The sequence below is a fragment of the Oryzias melastigma genome, linkage group LG14 (genome assembly GCF_002922805.2).
Source record: "Oryzias melastigma strain HK-1 linkage group LG14, ASM292280v2, whole genome shotgun sequence".
NCBI classification, from domain to species: domain Eukaryota; kingdom Metazoa; phylum Chordata; class Actinopteri; order Beloniformes; family Adrianichthyidae; genus Oryzias; species Oryzias melastigma.
The window spans coordinates 5,231,897-5,253,790 of record NC_050525.1 but is presented as its reverse complement, the minus strand read 5'-3'; the positions used below and the strand labels follow the sequence as shown (position 1 = coordinate 5,253,790).

The following is a 21,894-nucleotide window of genomic DNA, read 5'->3' as shown; positions in this document are numbered from 1 at the left end:
TGAAGGGTAGCTGGTTTTAGGTGGGGGGGGTCGGCCAGGTGGTTGGGTGATGAGACGAATGACAAGAGTGTCAAATGACAGACACCCCCCCAACCCCCCATGTTAGTGTGTCAAGGGCATGAGCCCCCGCTGGCGACCGTCACTGCGGCATTTCTCTTTTTACTCCTCTTCGCTTTCCGACTTCTTTTTTGTGTCTGTCAGACGATCAGCTCGAGTACGACTCCTGCAAGCCCCCCAGGCAGGGATGTGCTCGGTCAAAAGGAGGCGGCAGGTCCTTAACTGTGGGTAATTTTAATTTCTTAGAGGACTAAAGATATTTCTGTGCCCCCGCCCACAACCCTGCCCTATCCCAGCAGACACCTCTTCCCCACTGTGTGCAAGAGACTGCCAAGGTGAGGTTGTGTCCTCTTGTTAAGAGCGATTAATGGCACTCGTTATGTACATAATGAAACATCGGCGCTGATGCGGAGGGTGGCGTTGTTTCTTGGCGTGCGCACACACCTGGACATGTGAACAGAAATGGATGAAAAAGCAGCAACAGTGAGATGAGTGGTTTCAGCCTGCAGGCGAGTGGGGTGTTGTTGGTGCACACACACACACACAGGAGCGGTCCGGTCCGCCCGCCTCGTGGCGTTGGACGTGCACGCCGCTGGATCCTCCTGCGCGCAGTCAGCAGCAGAGATGGGCGACCACCACCCGCTGCGGTTCTGACAGAAAATCTCCGTTTTGATCTGCTTTGTGTGTTCTGGTAAATGTTCTCCTAACAGCAGCTCTGAAGTCGACCTTGTTGCTGTTTGCTGGTCTGAGGCTCGTCTGCCTGAAGGAGGAGAAGCCGTTGGATTCTTATTTTGATCTCGTTCGTGTGTGAGCACTAACACCATTCAGTGCCTGAGTCAAGCTGTGCAAGCTCTTCTAATCCCACGCCCCGGTGCACGTAGTCTTGATTAGTGGCAGCAGCTATCTGTGCAGAAGACAGCCCGGCCTCCTTTGCTGGGGTCTAGAAAGAGGGGGGGCGTCAAGTCGTGAAAAAGGTGAATGAGGAGGTAGAGGGATGGCTGGAGCGACAGAGGGGAGCAGGGAGGAAGCCTTATTGTTATTCTGAAGGAGTGCTCCTGCCACTACAGAAATTGATTACTGCATTTTACCTGTATCAGCCTCCGCGGCTCAGGATGACAAGGTGTGCAGCCAGATGTGTGTCCAGTGTGTGAGGCGCGTTGCACCGTTCAGTGTTTTTGTTGGTGTCTTGAGCGTTGCTAACAACAGCTGCCGCCACATAGTTCTCCCTCTCCCCCCTGTTCTCATTACGGCGAGCGCCGGTTGTGGTTGGATGCTCGCCGTTTCTTGGTCTCTGATTTAGAGGCTGACGGGGAGGATGGGCTTGTTTCCTGTATCCTCGGTGCTGCGCTTATTGTCTCATAGGCTGACAGTAAGTCAGCTCCTCTTGGTCACTGTGAACCTGTATCCAGTTTATCACAGCAAACCAGATGTTGGGACCAGAACTGAACCTGTATGGAAAACTGTGTCAGTACAGAACTACAGTGTATATGTGATGCTTGGACCACGATATTGCTAATATTTGTAGTACAGCATCGATTGGGAATTGGGTTAAGTTGTATTAAATTGTTTGCTGGTTCATTTTTGTTACAGAAAAGTGTTGTATCTGGATTTGAGAACTGCACCGAGTGGGATGTCACCCAGAGAAATTAATTTTCTTCCAACTTCAACTTGGGCTGCCACAATTAGTCGAATAGTCAACGACTAATTAACTATTAAAATAGTGGACGACTAATTTTATAGATTAGTCGTTACTTTATATTATATGGAGTTAGAGTGTTGGAAAGTTAAAACAATATAATGGAATTCTGCTAGCCTTGGGGACTATTTTGGCATTTATTAAGCTTTTTTAGGCTATTTTAGAGTTTAGCTAATATTTCAGCTACATTCTAGCTATTTCGGCTAACTTAGGCTTTTTTCAGTTTTTTTAGGATAATTTGGGGTTTAAGTAATATCTTTAGATGGCTATCAGCTTTACCTTATCATTTTCAGCTATAAATTTCAGCATCTTCAGCGGCCAAATTCAGATTATAGCATTTACACCAGTATTATCACAGGTAATGCTATTTATCTAGTTTTTAGTTAGTTTAAAGCTAATGATGGTTAAAATGTGTGCTTCACGTCCAGTTTGCACATGACTCGATTAGTCGACTAATCGGAAGCAAAATTGGTGATTAGTTGACTATTAAAATAATTGTTTGTGACAGCACTAATTTCAACCAAAAGGAAGTCAAGTCAGTCGCCTTTTTTTTTTTTTTTTTGCTGTACAAGTCGCCATGTAGAAACCAGACGTCAGTGAGCAGTGATCAGTGAGTTATGTTTCCTTCGGCAACCACGTCCACCATGGCTGCCCCAAACGATTATTTTAATAATCAAATAATGTGAATCAAATCAAATAATTTCTGGAAATTATTATCGATACCCAACTTTTAACCAACTACAAATAAAGACAATTAAGATGAAATTTTGTTATACTTTTAATGAATTGTGCCGCCTTTGTCCTTCATTAGTTTTATCAAAACAAGACTTAAATCTAATGAGGTCGGAATCACAAAAGATAAAGTTTTGGTCTTGTTGACTCAAATATAAAAAGAGTGTTTTTTGATGCTGGACCTTCAGAAGTTTGTTCAACTTCACTAAACTCTGACTCCATGTAATATAAAGTAAGGAAGACTGGTCAATGCTTTTCTACTGGTTTGTTTTACAGATTCATCCGACTGTAATATTTACTCCTGCTTTTCTTTCATCGACATGCCTTGAAGTCTTCAGACAAACTGTATGAAATTATGAAATGGAGAAAAAACAGATTGTTGTAATTTTCAGAAACTAGTGGGGGTGGGCCAAACTATCAATATTGCAATATTTAGTCCTGCAGCTGATTCTCGATGGGTTCTCACCAAGTATTGATCTTTTGTTTTCATTTTAAAGAGGCTGTAAAATGTTGTATTAGTCATCCTTTGGTGAGATGTTCCTTTGGAGGTAGATGGGGCGGACATTGCGAGACTGATTTGCACTAAAGTGTCTATTATTTGTTGCAAAAAAAAAATAAGTTGTTTATTAAGATTGTGTTTAATCTAAACATTAAATGGGGATATATTTTCCCAACAAACATGCCTTCTTTGATGATGATTTGAAGATGATTTTACCAATTATCGCAGTATCACAATATCATCGAGATCGTGAGCCATGTATTGCATCGTATCGTGAGGTACCCGGTGATTCCCAGCCCTACAAAGTATTGATTTACATGAAATTGTATCAGTACAAACTGATAAATTTCGTGAGCATGATACGACGGACCGCTTCATAGACGTTTTATTGGTTAAATTGACGCCCAAACTCAGATAAATTCTTTTGTCTTTATTTTTCTACAGACGCCATTCTTCTTGTTCATTTTGATAAATAAATGATCTTTGGAAAATGGTTATACTTAAGTATTGTCAGACCACGTGGTCTGTGCTGGACAGTAGACTTTCCTTTTGTCCATTTTCAAGTCAACCTAATCTGATCAGTTATGGTGGCGGTCACATGCTCGTGTCATCAAAAGTCAGGTGGATTTTATATCCACTCCATGTTACTGATTCATGAACTTCTGTTCTCTGTCACCAAATGTAAATTCAATCAGCAGTTCTCATGTCTCTGTCACAGAATTAGCAGAGCTGCTCGATCACTTCAGCAGAATTAAGCTGATGTTCGTCCCGATCTGTGCACCACCCTGTTCTCTCTGTGGTTTCCAGATTTATTTACCTGCATTAGGCCGCATGCCGGACTACTGTGTTGGTTGAATATTTACCTGTGCTTTACTCCGTTTAGTGTGTCAGCTTTCTCTTGGAGTAGTCATAAAGATAACAAATCCACATAATTCTTGAGTTACCGTTTGTGGAGACGATGCGATGGACCGTCAGGCGAAGCCGCTGACATGCCTGAGGGCTGACAGGTGTAGTCCCCCCCCTGAATATTTTCTCAAAGTCTCACAGGTGAGGCAGGAGGTTCTCCTGAAGATTTTCTGAGTGTCTGTAGGACATGGATTTTCTGAATTTCAGGGTTTTATCAACAGGAGCTCAAGGACTGATATTATTTGCTTTATCTACAAATAAAAACATAACTTATCAAATATCAGTTTTACAAAACTTGGTGGAAATTAACACACACAGCAGTACATAAAAGCAGACGTCTGAGAGTTAGCACGATCAATTCCGGTAGATTTTGAAGGAGAAAAGCGTTGTGAGCTTTGCTGGAATTATCGTGTTAAAAGTTGAAAAGTTACAATATGTTAAAGATTTTGTGTTTAAGCGATGCAAGTTTTTTTTATTTTGTGAGTGTTTTACATAACCAGGTTATTATGGAATCGCTGTCATAAAAACCATCTGCTAATCGAGACTGTTTACTGCAAAGTGTTGCATGATGGGACACTTTGGGACTCCTTTATGTGGTCAAATCAGGATCAGCTTAAAGTGGATGAAAAGCAAGATTGAAAATTTGAAAAAAAAGCATTGTAAAATTCATTTTTTTATTTAAAAACAGTTTTAAATAGGGCTGGGTTAATAAAATCGATTTATCGATTTGAATCAATTTAAGCTTGATGGATCAGTAATCGATTCATAAAAAAACCCAAAATAGCTCAAGTCTGCTAGCTTGATGCTAATGTTTAATAGAATTTCCCATAGGACGGCTAATGCTAACGCTCAGTCCACCTAAACATACATTACTGACTAAAAATAAACACACAGACATGAACTCTTTCAAGGAAATATTTTTTAAAGTAACCATTTGTGGTCTAAAACATTGTTTTTGTTCATTCTTTCTTCTTGAAAAAAATTAAATAGCGTGATCGCCACTTAGTGGCCAAATTAAAACGTCCTCCAGGAGAAGCAGAACAATGTTTCCAATGTTAATGATCTGAACATTTTAGTTAGAACTTCTCCTTTAGAGAATCACTGTAACACTGGATGATATTAACAATCTCATTATTTCACTGATACATTTACAGTATGTGAACTGGATCAGATTAATATAAATATATTCAAAAGACATGGTAGATTCATAATGTATCTCTAAACAAACTTGTATAAATCTGTAAACTCAAAATTGAATTGAATTGACAGGATCAAAAAAAAATAAAATCGTAATCGAATCAGATTATTTCCGGCCCTACTTTTAAACTTGGAAAATACGTATTGAAAACTTGGAGGAATTATTGAAAATTTAAAGAAAAAAAAATTGGAAACTTGAAAGAAATATTGAAAATCTAACTAATTTAGTTTTTTTTAATTCATGTTTCCTTTTTTTTTTTTTTTTTTTTTACAATTTTTTTAATTTTCAATATTTCTTTTAAGATTTCAAAATGTATTTTTGAGTTAAAAACTGTTTTCAAATTTTCTAAAATGTTTTTTTCAAATTTACAATCTGGTTTCATACTCCCTCCTCTAATCTTCATCAGCTATCTAGAAAGAGTCGTGTTACAAAACTTCCTTTAGCATGATCAACACATCCTGGGGAGGGTCCGCACAAGGTCGTCATTTAAGGGATTTTATGTAGTCTGGCTCACAGTCAAGTTATTTAATGTCCAATTTGTTTTTCTAGCAGTTTACACTTGTGAGGACTTTTGGATGAGGGTGGGGTATTATTTTTAAATCACCTTTCTTGTTTTTCTTTTTTAGAGGCACGCTTTCTTAACCCCTCTTATGGGGTCCAGATGACCCGACCCTTACATTGATGAGTGACCCCTCCCATGACAAAGGTGGACAGGATTTTATGTCTGCCACAGACACCAGTAAAGATCAAAAGTCCTTGGAAAAAAATGTTCAGTTTGCTGTCTTGTGGGGTCCAGATGACCCCACTTTTAATGTAAACATGCTTAGGATAACACAAGGGTTTAAATGGTTGGTGGGCGGGCTCTCGCTTTATCCCGCCCAATTGGCAACTTAGGAAAGTTGAAGTGGGTGGGGCAAGCTTTTGTCAATGTGCCAGTGCCACTTGAGTCTTCATTTTTATTGTTCCAAATTCAACGGCTGTCGTCAGAGGTCACCCTCTGAAACGAAGAAAACCGATGATTTGATTCGATGCAGCCTCCAGACGTAGTTGGAGCGCTCCTCAGGGTGGTTTAAAATCTCAACAAAAAGTAGGTCAAGAGAAGCATTATGAAAGACTAAAAAGGTAGCAGAGATGTGTCTTCTCTTTCTGTCACTTAGAGCTCACTCTGCACACACCGGAACAGCCCAGTTACCCTCAGAGGAAGGAATAAAGGAGCACTCTCTTTAACCCAATAAAGGCAGACATCTTGCTGACTCACAGCAAAGGCCTTCTTCGGAATGATGCCAAGGATATTATGGAAATGATTTGTTAAAGGCCAAGTTTTTGTAGCTGGTTTAATCCAGCTCTCAGGGCAGCCTGACAGTGAGACATTTGATCTCGACGGCAAAGTGTCTCATTTCTCTCAGACAACACCACTGCAATGGGATTCGAGGGCCCAACTCTGCCGGCCAAGGGGCAATACTCTATTCCTGTTTCCAGCAGTGGTGTTTATAAATGTGAAGTGTTTGTTCATTCGGAAAGGGGGGTGGTGAACAGAAGATTACCTCTGATAGAAATGAATCAGGCGTGCAGTGATGGCAGCCATGCCTTATTAAGGAGGAATGTGTGTGTTAATTTGCTGCACTAATTCTCCACTCAGGAAATGACCCTGGGGCGGGTCTTCCAAACGGCACACAAATATTTACTGTGGACACAAACATTTTTGTAAGCGCATCCGTGAAAGCCGGAGCACGTAAAGTAAGAGGGAAGTGTCTGTGATCCATTGCAGTGATATCATTGCTCGGCGCTCGGCCACTCAGCTGGGCTCTGAAACACTTAGATGACTCATCAAGTGTGCCTGAATTCGTCTCTCAACCCCAAGAACTCCTTGTGCTGATGAGTTCAGAGGAAGTTACAATCCGCCCCCGTGCTCCTCGTGCAAATGCCAGATGGAGTTTGAAGAACTTCAGAGTTTAATCCAAGTCTCCAGTGTTAGAAATCATCTGGGTAGGATCTGATGATCGGACCAAAAGGTTTGACTTTAGCGAATCATCTTTACGATGCACTGAATCTTTGGGTTTCTGCGTTTGGGCATGAGCTCTACGATTAGTCGACTAATCGACGACTAATCGACTATTAAAATAGTAGACGACTAATTTAATAGTAGATTAGTCGTTACTTTATATTATATGGAGTCGGAGTGAAGGAAAGTTGAAAGTTATGCTGTGATGCCAGTTTTTTGGACTTACTAAGGTTTTTTATGTTGTTTTGGAGTTTAGCTAATATTTCAGCTACATGCTAGCTGTTTTGGCCAATTTAGGATTTTTTCAGTTTTTTAGGCAATTACTGAGTTTACCTAATATTTCAACTCCATACTAGCTATCTTAGCTAATTAAGGATTTTTTTAAATTTTTTTAGGCTATTTTGGAGTTTGGATAGTATTTCAGCTACAAGCTAGCTATTTTGGCTAATTTAGGGCTTTTTCCGTTTTTTAGACTAATTTGGCATTTAACTAATATTTTAGCTGGCCATCAGCTTCAGCGTTTTCAGCTATTAGCCTTAGCATTTTTAGCTATCAATTTCAGCTTACAGCATTCACACTAGCATTATTGCAGGTAATGCTTTAGATTAGTTTGTAGTTAGTTTAAAGCTAATGATGGTTAAGATGTGTGCTTTACATCCACTTTGAGCATGACCCGATTAGTCGACTAATCTGAAAAAATGATCAGTGATTAGTCAACATTTAAAATAATCATTTGTGGCTGCACTATTGAGCACACTGTGAGTGACTTGCTTGGTCAGTGCATCTCAAGAAGTAGGTCATAATGCCCTAGTTCTGATTGTGTGGGCATACTTGTTTCTGTGTGCTCAGAGCTACTTATCTGTAGAGAGGCCTTCCTGCTCCATCTCCGTTGCTGCAAACTTGCAGGTTGTTTTTTTTATGTTTACCTCTCACAAGGTGGAAGAGCCTGCCGTCCCTTTGTGCACGCGCTCACTTGTGGAGAGCAACAGTTTGGTCAGGAAGCCTATGTTTTCTCTTATTTAATCATGTCAGGCCATATTGAATTTACAAATAGCGGTCACACCGCATGTGTAAGTGAGCCACCCCGCTGAGAATGTGCAGCAGGGCTAGGCTGCAGATTACACTATATAATGGTGTTTAGGCATCGCCTCTTCTTTTAAATTTCTTTAACCTTGACTCCCCTTAAGCGCGGGGAGAACACATCTGCCAGGCTGGTGTCAGACGTTAGTAATACACACCGCTCGGGCAGCATTGTCACTTTTTATTAACGCCCTGAGCTTTGCATGGACACCAGCTGTTGCATCATGTGGAAGAGTCTTGGCGGGATGAATGACCTTGACTTTAACTGACTCTCCTTTGGCTTGTCCCCGTCTTTAATTCCTTTGTTTTCTCTCATACATTTTAAACGCCTTGAGTGGATTCTCATTTCAGATGATGAAGGTCATTTAGAAACTCGCCTGAGTGAAGGAGTAGCTGCCACAACAGTGTGCAGTCATGCCTGAGGGTCTGTGGATTGTGATGGAGGTCAAACATGAAGGGCAGGGACGCCACCAAAGTTTCCATTTTAAGTAGAGATGCAGTGTTTACTTGACTGGCAACTCAGATCTGCTGATTTTAATCTTGACCAGAGTGGGAACAAACCTATTGTCTTTGGGAGAAACCAATGCTGCAGTTATTTGGAGCTAAACATGCTTTTATTGGGTTTTGTTTTTTCATTGGGAGGCTGATGTATGCGAGTAGCTTGATGTAGCTAACAGTAGTCTCTAAGAAAAGTGGCTTACATCTAAAGAAATGCAAATATCAGGTTAGATCCTTAATTACAAAAGACAAGTGAGCAGCAGTTCTGAAGTCAGAGGTCAGAGGAGAATGGTCAGACTGGTTCAAGCTAACAGAAATTGAAACAGTAATTCAAATTAACCACTGGTTACAACTGCAGAAGAACATCTCTGAACCTTGATACAGATGAACTACAGCAGCAGAAGAACACACCACTGCTGTCAGCTAAGAACAAGAAACTGAGGATACAATTCACACAGACTCACCAAAACTGGACAATAGAAGATTAGAAGATTGGAAAGACTTTGGACTGATGATACTCTATTTCTGCTGTGATATTCAGATAGTAGGGTCAGAATTTCTCCATCCCTTTGTGACCACAGAGTACCATCTTCTGATTCTACTTCCAGCAGGATAAGACTCCATGTCATAAAGCTGGAATCATCTCAGAATGTTTTCTAGAACAAACAATGGACTCTAATGACCTCCACAGTCTCCAGAACCCAATAGAACCTTTGGGATGAGGTCATCATTATGGATGTTTAGCCGACAAATCTGCTGCAACTGTGTGATGCTGCCATGTCAACATGGACCAAACTCTGAGAAATGTTTCCTTGTTGAATCAATGCCACCAGGGAGTTCTGAAGGGTAAAGGGGGCCCAACCCGGTAGTAGCAAGGTGTACCTAATACAGTGGCCAGTGAGGGTATATTGTCATTTTTTGCAATACAAGTGTTAAAAGTGGGCATCTAAAGTGACACATTTTTAGACGATGAAATGAGCTTTATGGATCACTGCTCAACTAGCTGAGTAAACAATCGAGGTTAGCAGTAGAATTAAGGCAGATGTAAGTGTTTTATGTACATTTTTTGGTCAATTTTGAATTGTTTTTTTTTAAAGCTTGTTTTATTCTATATCCTTTAGATCATAACTGTGGCTTGTATTCTGTACAGCTTGCAATCATTTAGCTAAATCCACATAAATCTTTGATCGCGAGCAGATCTTTGTTTTCATTCTATAAAACTCCAATTATTTTCCTTTGACTGTTTGAATTTTAAAAGTTAAACAACACCAAAAAGTGTGAAAATGTTCTTTTTTGTATTGGGAAAATGTAGAAAGTGTGCAGTGAGGAGTTTTTCTGCCTTAAAGGGGCCATGCCATGATTTTCTTAAGCCTTTCAGAGTGAACTATATCCATATATATGATCATATATTACCTTTGGAACACTAAAAAACAAATTATTAATGAAATACTTGTTGTTTTCCGTACATTTTTACCCACCCGGTACTCGACACACGTCTGCCACTGCGTGTTGCTGTCATCCATTTCAGGACGTCATCCTAGAGTCTTTCTTTCTTTGTTTCTCATACAAAAATAAACCCTATCCAAACTTTTTCAGAGATGGATGCACATGCTGACGTCAGCACGATACGACCCCATCATTTTCATGGGGATGGGAGAGGCTACTGCTGAGAGCGCAGGCTTTTAGAGGATTACTCAGAAATGCGTGCATGGATAAAAATACTGCTTTGGGGTTCTTTACAGACATGAATGAACAGTTTAATGCACTTAAAATCTCAGAAAGTAGAATTTTCACGGTACGGCCCCTTTAAAACATCTGTATTTATTGTAAAAAACAAAGCGCACTGCTTCATGGATTTCACCTATGGTGGGTTATTTTTAGAACGGATGATCAGTATACACCGTCGAACTGGTTATTATTGGATTTCTTAATTTAGGTTATTCGATTCTATAAGTGACCATGTTAACAGAGTAATCCTGTTTTGAATAACATTTATCCAATAATGAGATTAAAGCTTGTAGATTTCTCCCTGAAAGTTGACCTTTCATGACATATATTCATGTCTACCTGATTTATTTTCTACTATTACATCTGTGCATTGTAGCAGACACACTAGTTGCCTCATTGGAAATGCGAACACTTTAACCCTTGAGGCATCACCAGTGATGCTTAAACTTAATATTTTTAACATACTTTAAAAATCCACCTTTTTACCGGCGCGAGCCGCTTTTCTCCTTCAGAATCTACTGAAATTATTGTGTGAACGGTTGAAAAGTTACAGAAAGTGAAAGAACATAAACACTGGAGCCTTGGTGTTAAAGGGTTAATTTAAGGCTAGCTCTGAAGCTATGATCACATCGGCATTGGAAACTTGCGTTTAAGCGACTATTTCCAAAGAAACATCTGTGGAAATGCGTTCAAAACTCATGTTCGTCCATCACTACACACATTTTTAAGACAGTATTTTTGGCTCCACTTAGGTAACACATGCATTAAACATGTTGAAATTAAATTATTTGCACTGAAATTCTCTTTTCTCAGTTTCAGAAGTTGTATTGTGTAGTTTGAAGAACATGTGTTATTTTGCTGTTGCTGGAAATGTCCCCGGTGTTAAAGGGTTAATCATTGGTTCCACCATGTTTACAAATGTTTTGAAAGTAACAGGAAGTTTGAAATGTACATACACACTTCCTCTTAAATAATTCAGATAAAGACTAGAACATGTTGGTTAGGATTCTGTGGTGACTGCATTTCTGAAGTAAACTTAGTCATTTCTGGTTATTCCCAGTTAACAGATTTTACAGTAAAAATACAGTAGGAAGATGACCACTTTCTTCTGTATATAATAATCAGATTGGTGATATCAGAACACTCAGGTCTGACCCATCAGCGTCATGTTTCTCCAACCTCTGGCTCTACAGTGAACCCCAGACTGTGGCTGAGAGTGCGCTGACCTTTCCTGTTTGAAGTGTCTTTTAAGTAACTGTGAGTGAGACAGAAAGGTAGAAATGGATGAGAAATCAAGCAGCCAGGGGAGGGTGAAGCCGACACCCCCATCATCACCACCTCAGCCCTCCCTCCTGCGTGTGCGCAGCTGACCGTAGGGGTAAAAATCACTTTCGAATGGTGCCTGCTCTGTCATTGGCTGACATTGTCAAGGATAATGGATAATCACCACCGAACAGCTCATGGGTGCTGTGGTTTTCACAGTATGGGGAGGGAGTGGAGGTCAGCCTTTTTGGGTGCCACCAACAATGACACTACATGTTAAGAGCGGTATCCTCACTTCTTATGCACCGAAGGAGCATATACAGTTTGTTTTTGGAAAGCGAAATGTTTCCAAAACTGATTAAATGTACCAGCTGGGTTGTGCATGCTCTGATACAGTGCAGTGTCAGGATCCCTTCTCTACCCTGCTAGCTCTTTATAGAAGTGTCTTTGGGCAAAAACACAGACAAGGTCAACTGTAATTCCAAGGGTTCACTGCCAGCAGCAGGGAGATTAACAGAATTCCCCATGTTGAAACTGTGTCAGCGTTTCTTTTCCGTTCCCAATTTCCTCTCACTGACTAGAGGGCTCTATCACAGCATATTATTCATTTAGCAAAGCCATGTTGAAGGTAAACATGTTTACCGCTCTGATCAAACACGGTCACACAAGGCCATTCTGCTGTGACTGTGTTAAGGTCACTGACGGGAAAACAGTCCTAATCCGTAGCATTTAAGATTAGCATGACAACAGACGTCAGATGGGCCACAGTGACCAGGTTGGCCTTTGTTATTTTCAGATTTAGGTCAGCTGTTTAAAGATGGCCTTAAACTGATATTGATGCTTATGGGCCAATCTCTGACTCTTTTTCTGCTGTAGAATGTAAGTCTGAAAGCCTAATCTCCTTGTGAACCTTCGGCTGCAGTCGGTTTTAAAATGGCTAACCTGTTTGTTTTTCTTCTGCTGCTCAGACTTAATTATACCCTAATCAACTTAAATCCAGCACCTAATCCTAGTTCATTTCTAATGGTGGCATTAAAAGTGGAACCCAGTTTGCCTCACTGTCTTGCCCTGATACGGTCAGTGTCAGGCCAGCATTAGAGAACTGATTACAAGCGCCTCATTGTTTCCAGTCTTTTCTCGGCGGTCTCTGAATGGTGTTGGATGGAGTAGGTTGCTGTGGTCTTTGGTCATAATAAATGGGTTCTGTCTTGTCACGTGACCGATTGTGTCGGTCCGTGGAGCGGACTCTAAAGGTGAGGGCGTAAGGGACACGGACAGCAGCCGAGGCGAGGTGGAAACTCTGTATTAATTAACCTTTATGAGATGCGACCGGGACTGTCAGAGGTGTCCTGTATCCACGGAAACCACTCTGACAGAGTTCAGAGCAGAGGTCTTCCAGGGCAGCGTCACTGACACTGTCATGGCAACGGCACCGTACTCACCCCCATGTCACCAGCTCTGCCCTTCTGACAGCGGACGGGTGTGACAGGCGCACCCGATTATCCACATGTACACAAACACACTCATTCACTTAACAATAAAGTCTAGCTTGTCTGTTGGTCATTGCCGTGGTCTGTTTCGCTCTGCTCCTCTGATCAATGCAGTTTAAGCTTAAAAGGTGATGTTAAAGAGGAGTTCCTTAAGTACACCTGTACATGCATCACCTATCATACATGTAGAGCTGCCACAAACAATTATTTTAATATTCGACCTATCACCAATTATTTTTTCAGATTAGTTGACTTACCGGGTCATGCACAAACTGGATCTAAAGCACACATCTTAACCATCATTAGCTTGTAAAAACAGAAAAAAATCCTAAATTTGCCAAAATAGCTAGCACGTACCTGAAATATTAGCTAAATTCCAAATTAGACTAAAATACTTTAATAAATGCCAAAATAGTCCAAAAAGCTAGCAGAATGCTAACTTTCAACTTTACTACACTCTTTCTCCATATAATATAAAGTAACAACTAATCGACTATTAAATTAGTCGTCGACTATTTTAATAGTTGATTAGTCGTCGATTAGTCGACTAATTGTGGCAGCCCTACATACATGTATTGAAGCATGAACAACTGCAAAAACCTGATTGTGCACAAGTGGGTGGGCGGCTCCAGCTCAAGTGCATAAGGAGCAGGAGGTGGTGGAGAGGGATAATCTGCTGAATGACGAGCTGCATAATGAAATATTCAGAGCTTTGAGACCCCTCGCATGTGAAAGACACTGCAGGGAGATGCTCAGATCCGTGGACTTGTATGGTTTTACGGTACTGGGCTTGAATTTTCAATACAAATTTAATCAAGCCTCATCTGCATTTGTTGTCAGTTAGGTGATTGTGAGAGTGCAGTGAGGAGGAGAAGGAGGAGGGGGAGGAGCCTTGTGCAGTCACTCTGAAATGTTGCTAAGTAACAGAGATAGCATGAATGACTGTGAAATAAATGTTGTACAGTCCTGTGCAAAGTTCTGCTATTGACATGGTTTCTCCTCTCACTCCTGTAGGTCTAACTGGTGAGACCTTCAAAGCCTGAAGACAGCACCACAGCCAAGCAAACAGACCTTTCAAAGTATCTACTACCTCAGGATGCGTCAGCCCCTCTGTGAAATCCTGCTGATTCCCAGTTTTCCACTCACATAAGCCAGAAGCTCGGCCTTTTGTAATCCTGCAATGCTTTGGAGGCTCACCTGTCTCTCACCGCCTCCAGGCATGGTTCCTGTCTCAGTAAGCTGCTGATTGTGACCACCACCACGGCACTCAGTCTGCACACCCTCCCCACCATTTGCATACACTTTTGGTGCAACTGCACACCGTCTTTTACCAATTAAAGTACCATAAGAAACGGTCAATCTGATGACTGAGATGACATTAATTTCCCAGTAGCATTGCTAAGCTATACCAGGGGATCTGAGTGTTGAACATGACTCATGGGGAGGAGCCTGGCCCTGAGACACACAAGGATTCAGCTGTTCTAACTTATCTGGAAGGTTTACTGATGCATCCAGTGGTGGCCGGGCCTGGGGCCACGGCAGGTGGGAGGTCTGAGGCTGCTCACAGCAACCAGGAGCAGGGCGACAAGAGGGGTGGAACCTTCCAACTACCTAACCATGGTCCGACTACGCCAAAGGCTAGCACCAATGGGCCCACACTAGGCTCCTCACAACATCTGAGGAAAGCTCGCTTGCTGCGCTCTGGAGCCTGGAATGATCCAGGGAACCAAAGGATTAATTCTCCCCAAATAGAGCTGAATGGTCAAGTGGGGGGGCTACCAAATGGAGCTCTAGATGGATCTCCTCATGCTGGAGAAAGCACCCTGTTGGCTTCTCTGTTGCAATCATTCAGCTCACGGCTTCAGAGTGTTGCAATGTCCCAACATGCTATTAAGCCCCCAAGTGAGTGTCCCTCTCCACCAAAGGCACCACCACCAGACAAAGAGCCACTACCTGTTTATGGGACTGCATCAAGCCGCTTGAAGGGACTAATGAGAAAGAATAAACTTCAGAATCACAACAATACCCCATACAGTCGCCGAGGCCATAATCAGGACAGGAACTCAGAGTCCCCCCGGTCAACACACAGCGCCACGCCTCCTGCCACACCCACAGCTACTGAATCAGTGTCCTGTGCAGACCGTTTGAAGGCAGTGGCAAACATGGTGAAAATCCGTTCTAGCCCTGTACCTTCTCCTAAGCCCAGTGTGGCCTGCAGTCAACTGGCCTTGTTGCTTTCCAGTGAAGCCCATCTCCAGCAGTACTCTAGAGAACACGCACTCAAAGCCCAACTCTCAGGAAGATCTGCCAGTGAGAGACTAGCTGCCATGGCAAACCAGCAGCATGGCCAGGACAAAAGGCCTCCCAGCTTAGGAGGCTCATCAGAGACTCTAAACTCAACACCACACAATGGAATAGTAATAACACCCACGACTACAACACTCCCACGAACAACAGTGTCCAGTCCACAGAGCCCCTCTCTGCTGCAAGGCCCTGGCCAAAGTTCCCCGCCCATTCCACCGCCCGCTTCAGCCCACGCTCACAGCCAGCCTCCAAGGGAGAAGCGAGGATTTGACACACGTCCAACCCGCCCCCCACAAACATGCAGCAGCTTGCTATTACTGCTGCTCAACAACCACAACAACCAAAAGCAACTGACGAAAAATGGACACCTGGATGACATTGGTGGAGCTCTGCCTCCAAGTGGCTCCTCCTCTGTCACATCAGACAGTGAATGCTCCATCCAGGAGAGAAGCATTACAAAGGACAGCAGTGATGCAGAGAGCTCCTATTCCAGCTGTTCTCCCATTGACCTCTCTGTGAGAGGTCGGGCCAGTGCACAAGACACAGGGCTCAGAGGTACACCCGCTACCTTCACTGCTACCTTTTCTTCTTCCACTGTGGTCATATCCTCTTCCCCAGCTGTGTTCAGTCCCCAGTCTTCTGTTTCATCCTTCGCATCTTCGACCACTACTGCGTCTTCAGTTTTCACTGCTGCCTCTTCATCCTCCTCCTCTTCTGTTTCTACCTCATCCCTGGACAAACTAACTGAAACTTTACTAAACAAGTGGAAACCGGAGCCATCAGGATCACATTTGTCAAAGAACAAGGAGCCTAAAATGAGCCCAGACCTCAAATCCCAACCTAAGGTCACACTCATGCAGCTTCTTCTTGAGCGCAGAAATAATGAGATTCTCAATAAAAGCATAAGCAAACAAGAACTGCCACTTGATATAACAATGGGCACCATGTATCAAAGTCAACAAAAGCTGCCTTGGGAGGAAACCAGGACAACAAGCCCCTCAGAGCAGCCAGTGGCTCCACCCCAGTCCATGTATTCACTTAGTCGTGACCCAAATGGTGCATTGTCCCCATACTCCTCCACTCATGTCCAGTCTGGCCCACTTGATTTGTGCAAATCTAAAACATTCACTACCGAGAGAGCTCCAGAGCCTGCCTTCAGTGCCAGTAAGCTGTTACAGAACTTGGCACAGTCTGGAACAACTTCTTCCTCCCCACCCATCTCCTCTGGAAAAAAGCTGGCTCAGGATAATGATGCCAACAGGCCCCTTGCCCTGTTAGAAAGGCTCAATGCTCCGGTCAACAGAGCCACACCCACCCAACTCTCAGATGGAGCCTCAGGCAGTGGCACACCATTCAGCCACAAGGAAGCTACACCTCCATCCCAAATTGAGAACCTCCTAGAGAGGCGTACTGTGCTCCAGCTCCTTCTAGGCACGGGATCCGCTTCTTCCTCCACTGGGCGTAAAGATAGGCCCAGTGGGAGTGGCAGAAGGAGTGTGGAGGGGGCAGGGGCATGTTCTTCTTCAATCACATGTGACAGCTCTGATGGACCCGCCATGGATGTAAAGGTTAAATCAGAACTGACAGAGGAGGTCGGACCATACCCGGCCAAATCTGAGGACTTGGCTTGCAAAACGAGAGAGAGTAGCATTGAGAAGAATACTCCCCTTTCAGAGTCTCAGCAGGACTTAAAAACTGAACCGCGGCCTGGAGAGGTCATAGCAAAATACGGTCTGCTCAGCCAGCTGCTTAAACAACAGACTTCTACCTATTATTCAAGTGCTGCTTTGCAGACTGAGCCTCAGTTAAGACAGGTTAAGGAGGAGCAGAGAGATTATCCAAGCCCTAGTCCCAAGAGGAGACGGGTCTGGTCTGAGCAGACTGATGGGTTGAATAACATCAGCTCTCCAAGAGCAGGGGACGGTGTGAACATTTTTGCCTCCCCTGCTGTCCAGGTTGAGCCTGACCAGCAAAGGGGTTTAAAAGAGGAGGAGCCCCCACCAAGGAGTTCGCCGAGTGAAACCTTCGCCAGAGAGAGTCGGGGCTTCAATGTGCTCAAGCAGCTGCTGCTCTCTGACAACTGTCTGAAGGAACTTTCTCAGCAGCCACAGGCAGCCTCCAGTCCTTCAGTTCTGCAGACCAACGGCAAAGCTAATGGGAACATTTTCAGCCAGCCTGCCCATAACCACAACTTCCTCCACCTTCCCAGCTGGAATGCTCATGGTTCTCTGAATTCAGGGCTTCCAAGTAATCTAAGACCACTGCCCACCCCTCCTGCCAGTGAAAGCCCCGTCCGCCCCCCATGGAGTCGCCACTCGGCTCCGTGGCCTGCGACTCAAAAGCGAGACGCCCCAACTCTAGTCAAACAGGAACCGGAGAGCCCTGTCCGGTGGAATAGTCAGGAGAACGAAGAGCAGGAGGAGGACTGTTGTGACTCAAACCCAGACTCTCCACGGCTCTCGCGTTCCAACCCCATCCTGTATTACATGCTACAAAGGGGCAGCATACATCTGAGGAAGGAAGCAAGGGATCAAGCAGAGGAAGCACCATCTGTGGTCCGAGTCAAAGAAGAGCCGATAAGTGACATGCATGCCTATGAACACAGTCTGAGCTCGGCTCCACAGTCTCCAACCCACAAAGAAGAGAAGCACAGCCACGAGAGCCCGGGGTTGAGCCAGTCCTCTCAGTAGACGTTCTCTGCTGCAGAAAAATACAATGTTGATTCAAATTCATTAACCCTTTTTTCCCCATCATTTTGAATGAATTTTGCCAAAATGGTTTAATAATGTGAGTGATTTTCTTTTTGTTTTGAAAATTGAAAGTTGTAAAAAGAAAGGATATTTGTGTTGCTTTTTTCAAGATGGTGAGGTTATTGAATGGTACAGTAGTGGTCTGTATTAGCAAATTGCTAAACTTATGTAACCAAAATTACAGTCTGATTGTTTCCCTCCACTATTTTGGTCTTCATTTGTAATTCTTTTTACTTTATCTGAACTGAGCACATAACACGCTCGTGTCGTTTCGTTGCGCCTATTCATTTACAAAGAACATTTCAAGCAATTTTTATCATTGGTGATTCCAAAAAAACGTGCTCAATTTAGCGTTTATTTATTTTCTCTGTTGTAACAAATTCAGATGGTCCCGTAAATTTGAGAACGAATTGTTAAAGCTGTAGCCTGGAGGGCGCGGAGGTCTTCTACAACAGTGATTCATTTGAAGGTGGATTCTGATCATGAAGCGAGGGCCGTGGGGCCTTCAGAGAGGCGTCTGCTGACTCTGTCAGGATGTGCTATGATCACAGCAGTAAAAGAGTAGCTCACTGCAGCATGTTTTGGTTTCATTAGAGCTGCAGCCTTTAGGCCAACATTCGACAGTGCAGAGTGAAGGGAGCGTGTTTGCAGACTGCGCTTCTCTGAGCAGATGGGTCATCGGAGTTTGTGCAGTGCTCACAGTTGAACAACTGTGTGCAAACAGGTTTCTAGAGCAACAGCTAAAGGTTGCACTGGTTCACCAACTTATCTTACCATCCTGGAAAAACCCACACTACTTTTTCATGCACACAAGTAGGAGTGTGAAGCACACAGGGCTCTCCTCTCATGTCGAAGGTGAAAAGACTGCCTGAAGTTTGCACTTTTGAATCTGAGTCCTCAGACAAGGGTTAATAGACATGTAATGAAACAGTGTCAGTATTGTTATCTGTTGAGAAGTTGACAGATTGTGATTTTTTTCACATTATCTCCTAATTGCTGTGGTTTATGGGCATCTTTTTTTTTTATTTTATTTTATTTTTTTATTCCTGTGGCAATCTCTTGTTCATTAAATGTCAAAAGAATCGCATGATAATAAAGAGAAGTCCACATGTACCTCTTTGTTTTTCAAAGCTGGATATGCCCCCCCCCGCCCCGAGTACTGCGCTCCCTGACAGATTACTGTCTCGAAGGATTGTTGGTTTCTAGCTCTTCATTTTTCATCGTACTGTATTCTTCTCAGTTGATTTCACTGCTTTATCCATTCAGTCTTGTGATCTTTTTAATACATATAGCTGTCTCTTCTATAATTAATACATTTTCACAATGGTTAAATATATTTGTGTAAATAGTACTTTCATTATGAAAGATGACTATTTTGTAATGTTTAAAAAAAAAAGATATTACCCTAGTTTTTAATGCCCTGATGTGTAAATATGAATTATATGCGTACATGTGTACATACAAAGGCCGAGGATGATGTGCCCATGTTCTTTTGGTTGGTTTGTTCTTTGCATGTGTCTCTGTGTGGTAAATGATAATCTATCCTGCGCTGTGTTGTGTAATAATGTCCCACTCTCCTCACTGCTGCCTGTTGCATGCAGACGCATGGGAACTACCTGTGTATCCCTACTGGTGACGGGGGAAATGTCAAGTCTTAAAATAGGTCCTTTTTCTTCATCTCAGAGTGAGCAAGAGGTTTGCTTTGAAGATGAGCAGTCCCCAGATAACAACAGACTCTTGAGCAAGTTGATGAAAATTAAACGTGCATTGAATATTTTGGTGATTTTTTTTTTCCTTTCTGTTACTGGTTAACAAAGCTCTGTGAACGAGCATGGGGCTGTAGTGAGGGACTGACGTACAATCATAGATCTGCATTGTGCATCTCAGAATTGCATTTGTAGCAGCAAATATATAAAAATATAATAAAAAATGTTTCTTTTTTTCATGTGAAAAGCTGAAGCATTATTTTGTTTTTTATGTTTTCTTTTTTTGGTGTTCATTTGCACTGATATCGCAGAAATAAAGTACTAAAATGCATGACTTAGTATGAATGTGTCCATTTTTTTCACTTTAGTTTTTTATTCTTTGATGGTAAGAATGTTGATTGAGGATAATACTGTTTTGTCTTCACATCTGAAAAAGTGCTGTAAATGTATTTATCCCCTTCTGATATTGATACTTGTATCAAAGTCAAGGCCCGGGGGCCGGATCCGGCCCTCCAGTAATTGAATCCGGCCCTCCAGATCATTTTATTTTTTTAATGGCCCTATGTTATCTTCCACTTATTTCTAACTTGTATTATTTTAACTAAATATGTTTTTATAGAGAGTAAAATATTGAAAGTTATTTAAGGTTTAAGTTGATTTATTCTGGAATTATTCCTTCCTGTTTTTATTCTTCATAATTTTGTAAAAAAGGAACAGTTTTAAAGTTTTATAATTTGGTATGTTGCTAGCCTTTTGGACTATTTTGGCTCTTACTACGTGTTTTTTAGGCTATTTTGGAGTTTAGCTAATATTTCAGCTACATGCTAGTTGCTTTGGCTAATTTAGGCTTTTTCCATTTTTTTAAAGAATATTTTGAATTTAAGCAATTTTTTCAGCTACATGCTAGCTTTTTTTGGCTATTATGTTTTTTTAAAACATTTTTTTAGGCTAATTTGTCATTTAGCTAATATTTTAGCTGGCTATCAGCTTCAGTGATTTCAGCTATCAATTTTAGCATCTTCAGCAGCCAAATTCATCTTACAGCATTCACACTAGCGTTATTGCAGGTAATGCTGTATATCTAGTTCATAATTATGTTAAAAAGTTACGGTTTTAAAGTTCTAAAAATGTAGTTTTAGAATGTCCAACAGATTTTGATCCTGTTCGGCCCGGGACATAAGGTGTGTTTTGGATTTTGGCCCCTTGTGCGATTGAGTTTGACACCCCTGCTTTATGGCATCCTAAAGTGGTAACAAACACACAAATGGGGAGATCACAGGTATTTAATTAGATTATTCTTCCCCGTCAATAATAATAATCACAAACTCTGAATCATTGACTGTATATGATAACTGGACCTAGTGACTCCTCCCCCCTGGCATTCCAGACAGGAAGTAGCCGCTAGTTCCAAGAAACCAAAATCCCATAGACTTCTTTGGAGGAATAAACAACTATTACTCAATCATTCTATTGGTCATAATTACCATTCTTGCTCTGTTGCATTTTTAACATTCAAATTTTTTAATGATATTTTGTTTGTAGTTCAAGTTATTCATGTTGTAAACTGACCAATCAGTATCTTGTAGGTCAGGGTTCTCAAACTCAGTTTACCTTGGGGCCACTGGAGGCGGAGTCTGGCTGAGGCTGAGCTGTACGGGGTTAAATTTGTGCCAAAAATATATCTTCGGTCCATTGTTTATGTCTACTGAACAAGTTTATTGAACATTTCTTCATGTCTATGTACTACTAAGCAATATCTTCTGTGTGTCCTGTGAAACGACAGGAGCTAACAACGCTAGCAACAGTTGCTAAGGACTTTTCTGACGACCAGATTCAACGACAATAGCAAATGCAACGTTTTAAGCATGAAGCAAATACAAAGCTATCATCAAAGACATGTAGAAGATATTGTTTTGCAGAGATTAAACTTGCATATTAAGGCAGGGGCCGCAAAATATTGACTTGGGAGCCCGCTAGTGTGACAT

General features: G+C 42.1%; 1 protein-coding gene and 1 long non-coding RNA gene across 2 annotated transcripts in view; one reads left to right on the top strand and one right to left on the bottom strand.

The window, feature by feature from the left end:
• Window positions 1-20,243, top strand: part of nrip1b (nuclear receptor interacting protein 1b) — a gene marked incomplete in the record, with an annotated part of 49,643 nt that extends 29,400 nt beyond the window's left edge. The window contains 1 exon segment of the mRNA XM_024260612.1: window positions 14,164-20,243. Within this exon segment, the coding sequence (XP_024116380.1) occupies window positions 14,580-18,143 (3,564 nt within the window).
• LOC112138051 overlaps window positions 1-21,894 on the bottom strand; it is a 60,419-nt gene that overhangs the window by 27,666 nt on the left and 10,859 nt on the right. The gene's annotated exons all lie outside the window — the stretch shown is intronic.